The sequence below is a fragment of the Microcaecilia unicolor genome, chromosome 5 (assembly GCF_901765095.1).
Source record: "Microcaecilia unicolor chromosome 5, aMicUni1.1, whole genome shotgun sequence".
NCBI classification, from domain to species: domain Eukaryota; kingdom Metazoa; phylum Chordata; class Amphibia; order Gymnophiona; family Siphonopidae; genus Microcaecilia; species Microcaecilia unicolor.
This window is the reverse complement of record NC_044035.1, coordinates 18,844,486-18,858,144: the sequence shown is the minus strand read 5'-3', so window position 1 is coordinate 18,858,144 and position 13,659 is coordinate 18,844,486. Positions and strand designations below refer to the sequence as shown.

Here is a 13,659-nt window from a genome sequence, read left to right as displayed (position 1 = left end):
ACTGCTTTGAATATAGTTGCAAAAATCTCAGAAAGGCGGTATATCAAGTCCCATTTCCACTTCCCTTTAAGTAAATTGAACATTGACGAGATGCTGCAAATTCAAATTTATACCAAGCAGCTCATTAGCATTCTGGTTTGCGAAAATGGGCTTAGAAAAAGCTTTGCAGGCCAGTTTTTGCAAAATAATAATAATAATTACAGCTCAAAGAGCTGTAGGTTTATTTGTTTATGGAACATGTCCTCTGGCCCCCTTCATGCAGCTATGCCAAATGCTTAAAGGGGCTGTTGAACCCATGACTGAGGCTCTCCAAGAGAGACATCAGATCCTTGGCAGGCCAGTAACCTTAGAGCAAATTTGGTCCTCTCTACCCCCTCCAAGGGTGCCCATTTGAGCAGGGGATCTCACCCACTTTCTACTGGAAACAACACCTCTGGGGTGAACCATGGAGTGGGGGAGGAGACAGAGTTGGTCTTTCTTTCTTCCCTATCCACTCTAGCCTCCTCCCCCCTCCCCTGCATATTGTCTGAGAGGAGAGGAGCTGGAGCAGGAAACAGAGGACTCTTCGCTGCTTTATGAGATGGGGGATATTGGTGAATAGAGATATAAAGAAGTGGCGTAGCCAAGGGTGGGCCTGGATGGGCCCAGGCCCACCCAGTAGCAGCACACCTATGATGTGGCTGGCAGGGATCCCCAAGCCTCACCAGCCGAAAACTCCCAACAACTGCCCTCCTGCATAACAGTCTTCCTTCTGATGTATTCCCGCCTATGTGGAAACAGGAGGTTGCATCAGAGCAGAACCGTAGTGAGGGGAGCTGACACCCGAGGCAGGTCGCCGCTGCGCACCCCCCCCCCCCGGGTGCAGCACAGTGCACCCTCCTCCCGCTGGAGCGCAGCCCCCCCGGAGTGCATACCTGCGGCGAGGGACGGGCGGGAGGGCCGATCCGCCCCGACTGCACGTTGCTGGGGTGTGTCGGCTCCGCGCTAGTTCACTGCTCTCTCTGTCCCGGAACAGGAAGTAACCTGTTCCGGGGCAGAGAGGGCAGTGCACCAGCGCGGAGCCGACACCCCCCAGCGGCGTGCACCTGGGGCGGACCGCCCCCCGCCCCCCTTCCTACGCTACCGCATCAGAGGGAAGATTGTGGGGCCAACATGAGCAGTGTGTATTAGTTGCTGCTCGCTGCTGGTGAAAATCTGCTATTTAAAAGGTATGCGGGGTAGGGGGGATGTTTGAGAGACCATATAGCATGCAGGCAAGAGAGTGAAAGACCAAATCACTTGTGGGACAGGGCGGAGTTCTTCTGCCCACCCATCTTGGGCCCAGGCCCACCCAAATGTGGGTGTCTGGCTACGCCCCTGATATAAAGGCATAGCCTTGTGGTCATGTACTGGGAGCCACACGGTGACACCCCTAAAATTGCTGTGCTCTGGGCAATCTCCTAGTCTGTGTAAAGGAAGGACCAGCTATGGCCGTGAGCATGTTTGCATTTGGGCCACCACTAGATGTCAGCAAAAGCTAAATAACGAGAAACTCCTGCAAACATGAAACATTTTAAAGGAAAATAACAGAAACAGAGAAGAAAGACAGCAGGTAAAGTTCATCTGGCCTATCCAGTCTGTCCATCCACACCAACAACAGTAGCAAATATAGTGGTCAACTGTTTTCTCTTTTTTTTAGGCTTCTAAAATGTATTTTGTTGTTGTTTTTTAAAGGTGACACTTTCCATTCTGCGAATTCCCAATTCAAAAGTGTTTCATAGTGAAAAGTGTTTGTGCTCCCGGCACCATTAGGTAAGAGACTGTTTTACAATTCCTGCATCAACATTTTTTTTGTGTGTGTGTATGAAGTGAATTGATCGACCTTCTGACCTTGCTAAATATCCCCCACCCTACTGTAGGTACTAAAGTCTGATGCCATTTTCCAAAAGTGTGCTTCATGTGAAAAATAGACGAGAAAGCTGTAAAAATGACAAATGCTGGGCTTTTTGCATTTTGCAAAAACGAGCTTTGTGGTCATGTGAACATTTATTTACATTTTTCACTATTGCAAAATCAAGCAAAGCAGCTCATTAATGCCAAAAATTGTGAAAATGAACACACAAAGATGGCTTCATGGCCCATTTTTGTGAAAATAAACAAAAGCAAATGATACCTTTGCAAGTGTAACTATTTTTCAAGAGCTGTATATAAAAAGGCTCATTGCACAGTGGAAGTGCGAATAATTAAAGGGGCCAAAACTGCTCTGATCCCTGGTAGGCCTGAAATCGCTCCCCCTCCCACAGACATATAAAAATAGGTAAAGGATATAAATGATTGTAGGCCTCATTTGGTTCATATAGCTAAGTACTTTACAAACTGTAGGAACCTATTTGTTTATTTCTTTATTTTCCAAATTTGTATCCCGCTCAATTTGACATCCTTGACGGGTTACAATGAAACATAAGTATCATTCAACCATTGGTACATACAACAGACAGCATTCAGTAAAAAAATTAAAACCAATACTAACATCAAAAATGCATAATAAAACATAACATCTACAATTTTCCCCGACCAACAGTGATTCTGCAAATCTAAGCATCATCCTTGTATAAACAAGTTCCTTTATAACAGGGGTCCTCAAATCCAGTGCTCGAGGGCCACAACCCAGCCTGGTTTTCAGGATTTCCACAATGAATATTTATGAGATCCAGGGGTGGCCCAATGCCAGTGGTGTGCTGGAGCAGGCTCTCACAGGCTCGCAAGAGCCGGTTGTTAAGTTTTTAAGAATTTTGGGATCCGGTTGTTAAAGTAGGGCCCTCCATGGCTACTTTAACAACTGGCTCCCAAAATGTGGGCTTGGGCCCCCTGCTGAATTCTCTTTTACTTTGCTGGTGGGGATGCTGAGCCCTGCCAGCCAAGTAAATAGTCTGCTCCTGCTCCCCGCTCCTTGTTTCCAGCTCCGGGCAGCAGGCTGGGACTTCTCGAGCATGTGAGAGAAGTTCCAGCATGCTGCTCAGAGCAAGACCTTGGGAGTGGTGGCTGCCAGCAAAGGTATGCCTAGCGTGCCCGCTCGAAGGGAGGGAGGAGAGAGAGGCAAGTGTTGCTCCCCCCCCCCCCTTGGCCCTTCCAACTGCAGAGCTGGCTATGTCCGGAGAAAGAGCCTGTTGTTAAAATTTTACCAGCACACCCCTGCCCAATGCAATCTTCCACCTGAGGCAGGGATGAGATGCCGCCCCCGCCCGGTCTGGCATCTCTCCCCTTCCGTCCTCAACCCTCTTCCCTGCATTTACCTTATTTTTTTCTTTTCCACTGACACCGGACTCTTCACGCTACTGCGTCCTGCCTCTGAGCAAACAGGAAGTTATGTCAAAGGGCAGGCTGCAGTAGGAAGAAGAGGCTGGTGCCAGTGGCAGGGCAGCCTATGGGAATCGCTGCCATGCCACCTTTTGGAAAAGAAAAAAAAATAAGGAAAACGCGGGGAAGAGGGTTGAGGAGGGAAGGGGAGAGTGCCATTCCTGAAGAGTGCCGCCTGAGGCCCCCGCCTCAGTTGGGCTAATGGTAGGGCCCTACAATCAATAGGAAGAGTCATAGTAACATAGTAACATAGTAGATGACGGCAGAAAAAGACCTGCATGGTCCATCTAGTCTGCCCAAGATAAACTCATATCTTGAATTTGTACCTGTCTTTTTCAGGGCACAGACCGTATAAGTCTGCCCAGCAGTATTTCCCGCCTCCCAACCACCAGTCCCGTCTCCCATCACCGGCTCTGGTACAGACCGTATAAGTCTGCCCTCCCCTATCCTAGCCTCCCAACCACCAACCCCTCTTCCCCCCACCTGCTCCTAATTTTTGTAAGGACAAGGAAAAGACCTCAAAACACCCTACTGCTTACTTATGATTTTTCAGCGGCTTTAACCAGGGGCGTGGTGTTCATCACTGGTCAAAAAAACCTCATTTTTTAAATCAATATTTGAATTTTTATTTGTCTTTTTTCTAAGATATATTTCAACTTTTATTTTTTGATAATTTTAAGAACTACAATGCTTCATTCTTTTAAGAGCTTCAATGCTTTCGTGAATTTCAATGATTTCTATTACATTCCGAAACCATTCTTTCATTTGTTTCTAATTTTGGACAATTTTTGTCTTATGTACTATGAGCAGTACTTTTCAAGCAAAACAAAGTCGAGCACTTATCTGTTGCCCGACGGCGGCCACATCCGTTTCGCTTTATAAGCTTTCTCAAGGGCTGTGCGTGGACAAGGATGGCAAACAGGATACAATGTAATCAAAAAATCAATGCCATCCTTGTCGATGCGGAATGTAATAAAAATCATTGAAATTCACGAAAGTGAAAGCATTGACGCTCTTAAAAGAATGAAGCATTGTAGTTCTTAAAATTATCACAAAATAAAAGTTGAAATATAGTTTAGAAAAAAAAATAGAAATTCAAATAATGATTTTAAAAAATGAGGTTTTTTGACCAGTGATGAACACCACGCCCCTGGTTAAAGCCGCTAAAAAATCATAAGTAAGCGGAAGGGCATTTTGAGGTCTTTTCCTCGTCCTTACAAAAATTAGGTCAGAAAAAAAGTGTATTTCCATATACAAAATCACTGGAATCTACCTATTGATTGTAGGGTAACCTTGAGATTTACAGTTTTTGTGTTTTTTTCCTCTTATGAGATCTATTTGTATTCACTGCTTCCATTGCGCACATTCATTGTGGAAATTCTGAAAACCAGGCTGGGTTGTGGCCCTCGAGGACTGGATTTCAGGACCCCTACTCCACACAACACTAGTGTAACCTGGTATCAATATGCCTTACATTTACGCCTTGTAGTTATAGAGCTGTAACAGAGCCCCACCCAAATTGTGCATGCATCTTAATTGATTAATTAGCCAATTAGCACCAATTAACTTTTTAACAAGCTATTTTTGCTGCTAATTGGAATCAATTAAGATGTATGCACGATAATTAGGCACGAAATCCACACCTAAATTTTATGTGCATCCCAAAAAAGGGGGCTCGGAAATGGGAAGGTCATGGGCAGGGCCGCTGAGAGACTGGGCTGGGCCCGGGGCAAAGCCGCCCCGCCCCCAAGGTCGTCGCTGCCGCTGCTGCCCTGCTCCGTCCACCACCGGGCCGGGCCCCCCTGAATTCAAATCATAGCACCTCACCTCAACCTCGCTCCTTGTGAAAGAAGCGCAGCAGCGGCAGTCTGCAGATCGCCTCCCTTTGGGCCTTCCCTCCCTGTGTCCCGCCCGCGACAAGGGCAGCGCACACTGTTACCGCTGAGTTAGCGTGGGAGCCCTTACCGCCATCCCATTGTTATATTCCTAATGATAATCGCATGTCTCACACAACTCTGCACAATGTATTCCATATTCAAGTTGTTACAAATGTATTTCTACTATTCTTATCTTATTGTAAGCCACACTGAGCCCGCAAAGAGGTGGGAAAATGTGGGATACAAATGCAATAAATAAATAAATAAAATCTCTGTGGGTGGCAGTAAGGGCTCCCCACTGAAATGGGGTCGCTTACCACACGGCCATTTCTTTTCCCCAGAAATAGACAGCCTGTTACCCGCTGCAGTAAAAGCTGGCCTCGGCGCATGTCAAAAACACACACTGACGCTAGCGCAGGCCCCCCCTTTATCACGGCTTAGTAAAAGGACCCCTTTATGAGTTCTACTTTGTCTGATCTTAAGAAGCTCACTTTACCTTTCTGTGCCCTGGCTTTCCCATAGAGCAACGGATGGTTTATGGCGATCCCTTCCTTTTCCCTTGAGAAGCCGCGTTATGCGAAGAAGCCATGTCTACCGGTCTTCACGTGTTCCTTGTGTATTCCTGAAATAAGCTGGACTGAAAGCACTTTAAGGGTCTCTCTCTTTGGATAAAAGAAACTTTATTAGCCGTTCCTTACTTAAGGAGTAGTAAGGAATCACGTTTGCAGTTTTGCTGCACCGAACATTTGAAGAATATTGGGCAAAAGTGCTCCAACTGCTTTGTATGTACTTATGTACCACTGCTGTTTTATTTCAAACGTATGATGTTATACATTTTCAGTAAGTAATTTCTTACTTTCGGTTTATTGTATTGAATACAAAATAAATGACTTCAAGTTTACACACACTGCCGTCATTTTCTTTTCCTCAGACCTCTTTTGGAGTGTTATAACCGTCCTGCTTATTTTCGAAGGAGAAGGGCGGCCATCTTCCGACACAAATCGGGAGATGGCCGCCAGCCTTCTCCTAAGGCCGGCCAAATCGGTATAATCGAAAGCCGATTTTGGCCGGCTTCAACTGCCTTCCGTCGCAGGGCCGGCCAAAGTTCAAGGGGGCGTGTCGGCAGTGTACCGAAGGCGGGAGGGGGCGTGGTTAAGAGATGGTCGTCCTCGGCCGATAATGGAAAAAAGAAGGCCGGCCCTGACGAGCATTTGGCTGACTTTACTTGGCCCCCTTTTGTTCACGACTAAGCCTTGAAAAGGTGCCCGAACTGACCAGATGACCACCGGAGGGAATCAGGGATCATCTGCCCTTACTCCCCCAGTGGTCATTAACCCCCTCCCACCCAAAAAAACATTAAAAACATTTTTTTTTGCCAGCCTCTATGCCAGCTTCAAATGTCATACCCAGCTCCATCACAGCACTATGCAGGTCCCTGGAGCAGTTTTTAGTGGGTACTGCATTGCACTTCAGGCTGGCGGACCTAGGCCCATCCCCCCCCCCCACCTGTTACACTTGTGGTGGTAAATGGGAGCCCTCCAAAACCCACTACAAAGCACTGTACCCACATCTAGGTGCCCCCCGTTACCCTTTAAGGGCTAACGTAGTGTTGTACAGTTGTGGAGAGTGGGTTTTGGGGGGCTCAGCACCCAAAGTAAGGGAGCTATGCATCTGGGATCAATTTGTGAAGTCCACTGCAGTGCCCCCTAGGGTGCCCGGTTGGTGTCCTGGCATGTGAGAGGGGATCAGTTCACTAGGAATGCTGGCTCTTCCCACGACCAAATTGCTTGGATTTGGCCGGGTTTGAGATGGCTGCCATTAGTTTCCATTATCGGCGAAAACCAATGGCGGCCATCTCTAATACTGGTGATCTCTAAGGGCTGACCGTATTATCGAAACAAAAGATGGCCGGCCATCTTGTTTTGATAATACAGTCGGATATGCCACTTAACGGGGCCATCATTAGAGATGGCCGCCCTTATAGATGGGCACCCCCGTTCGATTATGCCCCTCTGTGTCACCTGTCTGCCCCATCGCTCCTGTCTTCACTGGTGAAGCACCGTTTATTACTTTTCCTTGTTGTTATCAACCCCCACTAGGCAAAGAAGATGGACCAGCTCTTTGCAGCTTCGACTTAAAAAATATGGTGATTTCCTACTCCCCAGCAGAAGAGTGTACACAAAATTAATTTCTAATTTCTACAAAGTTTTGGTTAAAAACACTGTAAAGAGTTTTGCTAAAATGGATTGCAGATGGATGCGGGACTCTGTCCTAGAGAAATTACATATAAACTGGCCGGAAGCAAACAGGAACGGGTGATTTTCTATGTGGTCCAACAGGACAAAAAGGAAAACCGCACACTTCCATCAAAACAACAAAAGCAGTTGGGGGGGGGGGGGAAAGAGGGAGGAAGTGACCACAATAAGACCTTTACAGGGTAAGATAAAAAGGTTTATTCACAAGTTCAAAATGAGTGCATTCATTATTGATGGATTATGCCATTGGATTGTCGAGGTGCACAATATTTCATAAGTACAAAAGTACATACATAATTATTGCCATACTGGGAAAGACCAAAGGTCCATCGAGCCCAGCATCCTGTTTCCAACAGTGGCCAATCCAGGTCACAAATACCCAGCAAGATCCCAAATACGTACAAAACATTTTATACTGCTTAGCCCAGACATAGTGGATTTTCCCCAAGTCCATTTAATAACAGTCTATGGACTTTTCCTTTAGGAAGCCGTCCAACCCTTTTTTAAACTCCGCTAAGCTAACCGCCTTTACCACATTCTCTGGTAACAAATTCCAGAAAAGTTGTTTTAACTACCTGAGCTCTTTTTACCCTAGGTAGTTTTGTTTCTACTGTCCTCTTTTTTTTACTAACAATCTGTACCAGACAAAAAAGGATTCTTGAGGAAGGCATATTTGCCCGAAATGCAGCCTTTGTAGGGTCCATCCGTATTGCACATGAGTTATAACAGTAAGACTCGGTGTCTGCTTGTAAGTCTGAGCACGTTTGGGTTTGTACTACAAGATGTGATTTGCACATCAATAATGAATGAACTTGTTTTCAACTTGTGGATAAACCTTTCTTTCGCCAGGGTAGATGCACTCTTCACGTTCCAGGTGGCCACAGGATTAACCTCAGGTAGGTGCTAGGGGTAGCGCTAAGGTGTTACGTGAACATATGGACATAAGCGTTGATATACTGGGACACAATGAAGGTCCGTCAAGCCCAGCATCCTGTTTCCAACAGTGGCCAATCCAGGTCACAAGTACCTGGCAGAAACCTAAATAGTAGCAACATTCCACTAGAACCCCAAAGAGTAGCAAGATTCTAGAATTTTAAAGAATAACAAGATTCCATGCAGAATTTCAAAGTGTAGCAACATTCCATGTAGAACCCCAAAGAGTCGCAAGATTCCATTCAGAATGCCAAGTACATAAGTGCATAAGTGTTGCCACACTGGGACAGACTGAAGGTCCATCAAGCCCAGTATCCTGTCTCCAGCAGTGGCCAATCCAGGTCACAAGTACCTGGCAAGATCCCAAAAGAGTAAAGCAGATTTTATGCAGCTTATCCTAGAAATAAGCAATGAATTTTCCCAAGTCCATCTTTCTTTCTTTTTTATTTTTCATACTGGGTCAGACCAATGGTCCATCTAGCCCAGTATCCTGTTTCCAACAGTGGCAAATCCAGGACTCAAGTACCTGGCACACACCCAATTTGTACCAACATTCCATGCTACCAACCAGGGCCGGTCTTAGGCAGGGGTGACAGGTGCGGTCACACAGGGCCTCGCGCCTCCAGGGACCCAGCGGTACTTCCTGTCGCTCCCTGCCATTGATCCTCAGCTGCTTTCCTTCCAGCCGCCCTGCGTTTTAAAAGTCGTGGCAGCGGTAGCGAAAAAGCAGGCTCGCCTCTAGCCTTTAAGCCTTCCCCTTCTCTCTCAGCGTACACTGTGCTGCCTTCGCGGAAACCAGAAACAGGAAATTGCATCAGAGAAAGGCGGCACAGTGTACGCTGAGAGAGAAGGGAAGGCTTAAAGGCTAGAGGCGAGCCTGCTTTTTCGCTGATGCTGCCGCCGCTGCGACTTTTTAAACGCAGGGAAGCTGGAAGGAAAGGAGGGCTGTGGGAAAACTGAGGGCACAGGTGGGGCTGGGGTTGGGAACTGAAACTCGGGGGCTGAAAAGGGGGGTAAGTTGAGGGCTGGAGTGAATCACTGGACATGGAGGGGAGGGCAGAGGAAAATCGATGGACATGGATGGGATGGGAGGGGAGGACAGGGGACAGAGGAGAATCACTGGATGTGGATGAAAGGGGAGGGCAGAGGATAATTGCTGGGCATGGATGGGTGAGGAGGGCAGGGGAGAGAGGAGAGTTGTTATGGATGGATGAAGGCAGTGGCGCTCCTAGGGCGGCTGACACCCGGGGCGGATCGCCAATGCGCCCCCCCTGGCGAAACGACACCCCCCGGGTGCATTTTTACCTGCTGGGGGGGGATTGCCGCACGCCTGTCGGCTTCGCTCGTTCCATGCTCTCTCTGCCCCGGAACAGGAAGTAACCTGTTCCGGGGCAGAGGGAGCACGGAACAAGTGGCGCCGACAGGCGCATGGCACCCCTCCAGTGGCATGCACCCGGGGCAGGCCGCACCCACCGCCCCCCCTAGGAACGCCACTGGATGGAGGGAAGGGCAGGAGAAATGCTGGACATGGATGGAGGTGAGGGAAGACAGGAAGGAGATGCACATGGATGGAGGGGAGAGGGGAATTTCTTGACATGGATGGAGGAGCGGGGAGAGTTGAAATGCTGGATATGGAGGGAAGAGAGAGTTCATGAGATGAAGTGAGATGAACATGGATGGAGGGGAGGAGAGAGAAGAGAAATGCTGGACATGGATGGAGGAGAGGAAGGAGATGCATACTGATGGAGATGAGGGAAAAGGAACAGAGGAGAAAAACTGCACTTGACTGGAGAAAATAGGCAAAAGCTGGATCCACTCTATACCTCCTTCAGTCAAGTCCGCGGAGGACCCAGCTTTTACCTATGGATGTAGGGCAAGAAATGAAGAAAGGAGGAAAGTAAAGAAATAAATGGAAAGGAAGCCCTGGACGTGGAGTTAAGGGAGCAGATAGAGAGCAGCAGAATCAGAGACTCGGACCAACATGATCAGAAAAACAAAGTCACCAGACAACAAAGGTAGAAAAAATCATTTTATTTTCATTTTAGTGTCTAAAATGCTGCCGATTCAAAGATAAGTGCTGGTATGATTCTCTAACCAAACTGAGAAAACTGTAAAAAAATTCTTTTGAAAAAAAGTTGAATCTAACATTAGAAGCAAAAGAAAAAAAAAGTTAAGTGGGTTGATCAATGACGATTTGCACCTCGACCATTTTTCATTTGTTTGAACACTGTGTTCATATGGTGAGAGCAGCAGGATTATCTGATGATCCCCGAAAAAAGTGAGAAAAAGAGAGGGAAAAAAAAGTAAAAAAATGTTTGAATGTGGTTGGTAGATGGATTAAATATTGTTTACCACAGAGAGTTATGCTATTCAAGCGAATTAACAGATATAAGGAGAACTATACATATGAGATAGTTTGATGTTTGGGACACGATATAGATGATTATCCTAGAAACAAGCAGTGGATTTTCCCCAAGTCCATTTCAATAATGGTCTATGGACTTTTCCTTTAGGAAGCCATCCAAACTCTTTTTTAAACCCTGCTAAGCTAACTGCTTCTCTGACATTCTATTGCTAACCTGGCAGATAATAGCATGCTCTTGCTTAGCACCCAGCCTTTTGCTACCAATTTGGTGACTATTTTTCAGCAACCAATACTGAATTGACCCCATAAGGTCTTCATCATCCAGATAGCACTCTTGTGTTCATTTACCTAGTTAGCAATCTGGACATTCTCCAGGTTAACAAACTTTCGGGCTGTTATTTTATTTTTCCACTGAGGGCTTACCGTAAAGCCTTCCATGTCCACCCTGCAGTATTTGCAATGCTCTTTACTTCTTTCTTTAAGAGTGCTTGGTTGTTTTTAAGTGACTTTTGTAAATTTAGACTTCTGATGTGCGGTTTTGGCTCTTCCTCAACCCTCTACGTGATTTCAATAGATATGCTGAATGCATGCATTGTTGGTTGTTGGTATCTGTCCCAGGTTTGAAGGTAATAACGTTATATTATTTTTGGCTATTCTCCTAAGAAACAACACAGTCTAGTACACAAATCAAGACTCCAGGTACCATTTGCAATATTTTCTCATTGGAAACAGCTCCCCAATACCTGAGGTGGGATTAATACTTAGAGAACTGCAAGCCCCAGAGGGGAACTACCGTGGGCCTCTCTTAACACCCCATGCCATCATTTCAAGGTACAGGACAGGAAATGGGAAAGTATTACACAGTCCCAGGTGCAGACAGCCAAAGACTGGAAAGACATTAGGTGTATATATTATAACAATTATTCAGGTTTACGCCGAATCAATGTGTTTCTCAGCAGCTCTCTACATCACAGAGAGGGACATTTTCGATAGTGCGTCTAAGTCAGACTTTGGACATGTTTCACTTAGCATACCAAATCTGAATAGGAAATATACCCATTTTCCAAAAAAGACAAAAAAAGTCTTATCTTTTTTTTTTTTCAAAAATACCATTTTTTTCAAGGTTTTATGCTTTGTGCATTTATCTTTTCCGGCCATTTTCGGAAAAAAACCCTGCACAAGTTAAAACTGCACAAAATCAAGCCATTGCGATGTAGGAGGGGCCAGCATTTTTAGCATGCTGGTTCCCCAGACATCCCAGGAGAGCAGTGGGCACTCTAGGGGGCATTGCTATGGACTTCATAAAAATGCTCCCAGGTACACATCTCACCGTTTCTCCCTTACCTTGGGCCAGATGCACTAAACTTAACGAGCCATTAATGAGCAAGTAGTAAACCGTGGCATGCAGATGAGCAAATTAGTACCCCAATGTGTATAAATCGTATTGTAATGAGATGCACTACCATTTTCCCATTGCCACGTTGGGGCTGCACAGCCTCTAAAAACTTCTATAAATGTAAAAAAAACAAAATCGGGAAAAAAAAACGTCCAAGTGCTCGTCAGGGCCGTCTTTCTAAAGCGCCTAACATGGACGCCCTTCACTGAAACATTAAAAAAATAAAAAAGGACGGCCCTGACAAGCACTTGTTAGAGCTGCGGGCCGGAGCACAAGCTGCAGCCGCCGGTACAGCCGGCGATCCCTGCCACTCCACTCTCGGAAGAAGGGGGTGGATTGCGGCTGACCATGCAGACCCTCCTCCCCGTGAACTCGTGGCTCTGGGGGCAATGGGGGGGGTGAGAGTTGCACCAAATTACCACCACCAGCATTGGGACGTGCGAGGATGCCTAACATGGACATCCTTCACTGAAACATACAAAAAAGGACGGCCCTGACGAGCAATTGGACGTTTTTCCCCAAATTTTTTGTGATGGGTGTTCTTCTACGAGAACGTTCAAATAAAAACAACTATTTGGACGTCCCTTTCGATTATGCCCCCCTCCAGGTCTCTTTCCGCCAATCACAGTGCGTTTAGCTGTCACCGGTGTCTACTTGTCTACTGAACCCTGCAAAATCCACCCAAAGCCCACTACCCCCAACTGTACACCACTACAATAGCCCTTATGGGTGAAGGATGCACCTACATGTGGGTACAGTGGATTTCTGGTGAGTTTTGGAGGGCTCACAGCTTCCACCACAAGTGTAACAGGCAGGAGGAGTCTTCCTGGCTACAGTGCACTGCACCCACCACTACACTAGTCCGGGGAACTGCATGCTGCTCTAATGGACCTGGCTGTAACATATGAGGCTGTCATAGAGGCTTGTGAGCACTATTTTTATTCACATTTTGGGGGGGAGGGTTGGCAGAGGGTCAGTGACAACTGGGGGACAGTGTTGCCAGGGCTACGGGTTTCCCGCACAATTGGGCGGCTTCCCGTGACCGGCTGCGGGCAATTTTTGACGGCTGCGGGTTGTGGGAAATTGGGCAGCTTTTTCACTGCCGCGTTGCGGGTTGGGCGGTTTTTTATTGGTCCAATTTGGACCAATAGAAGCCCCATGGAGGCGGGCTGCTGATGCTGGAGGCAACGTTGGAGGCGACGTTGGAAGCGGGGTTAATGACGTCAGAGGCGGGGTTTGACTTTGTGCGGTTTGGGGCTGGTTTTGGGAGGGGAAAATTTTTTCCATCTGGCAACCCTGCTGAGGGAGTAAGGGGGCATCCTGGAATCCCTCTAGTGGTCATCTGGTCATTTAGGACACCTTTTTCTGCCTTATTCGTTGAAAAAAACAGGTCTAGACCAAAACGTTGAAGTTTTCCCCCTAGACGTTTTGGTTTTGTTCCATTATGGCTGTAAAATGTCCAAGTGTTAGGCACACCATAATCCCACCTTTATAATG

General features: G+C 46.8%; 1 protein-coding gene across 4 annotated transcripts in view; it reads left to right on the top strand.

Moving 5' to 3' along the window:
• PLEKHS1 (pleckstrin homology domain containing S1) overlaps positions 1-6,084 on the top strand; it is an 81,151-nt gene extending 75,067 nt beyond the window's left edge. For all 4 annotated transcript variants that reach the window (XM_030204762.1, XM_030204764.1, XM_030204761.1 and 1 more), the window contains 2 exons: positions 1,714-1,791; positions 5,736-6,084. In XM_030204762.1, coding sequence (XP_030060622.1) covers positions 1,714-1,791 — 78 coding nt within the window. In that variant the 3' untranslated portion in view covers positions 5,736-6,084. The remainder of the gene's footprint in view (positions 1-1,713; positions 1,792-5,735) is intronic.
• The last annotated feature ends 7,575 nt before the right edge of the window (positions 6,085-13,659 follow it).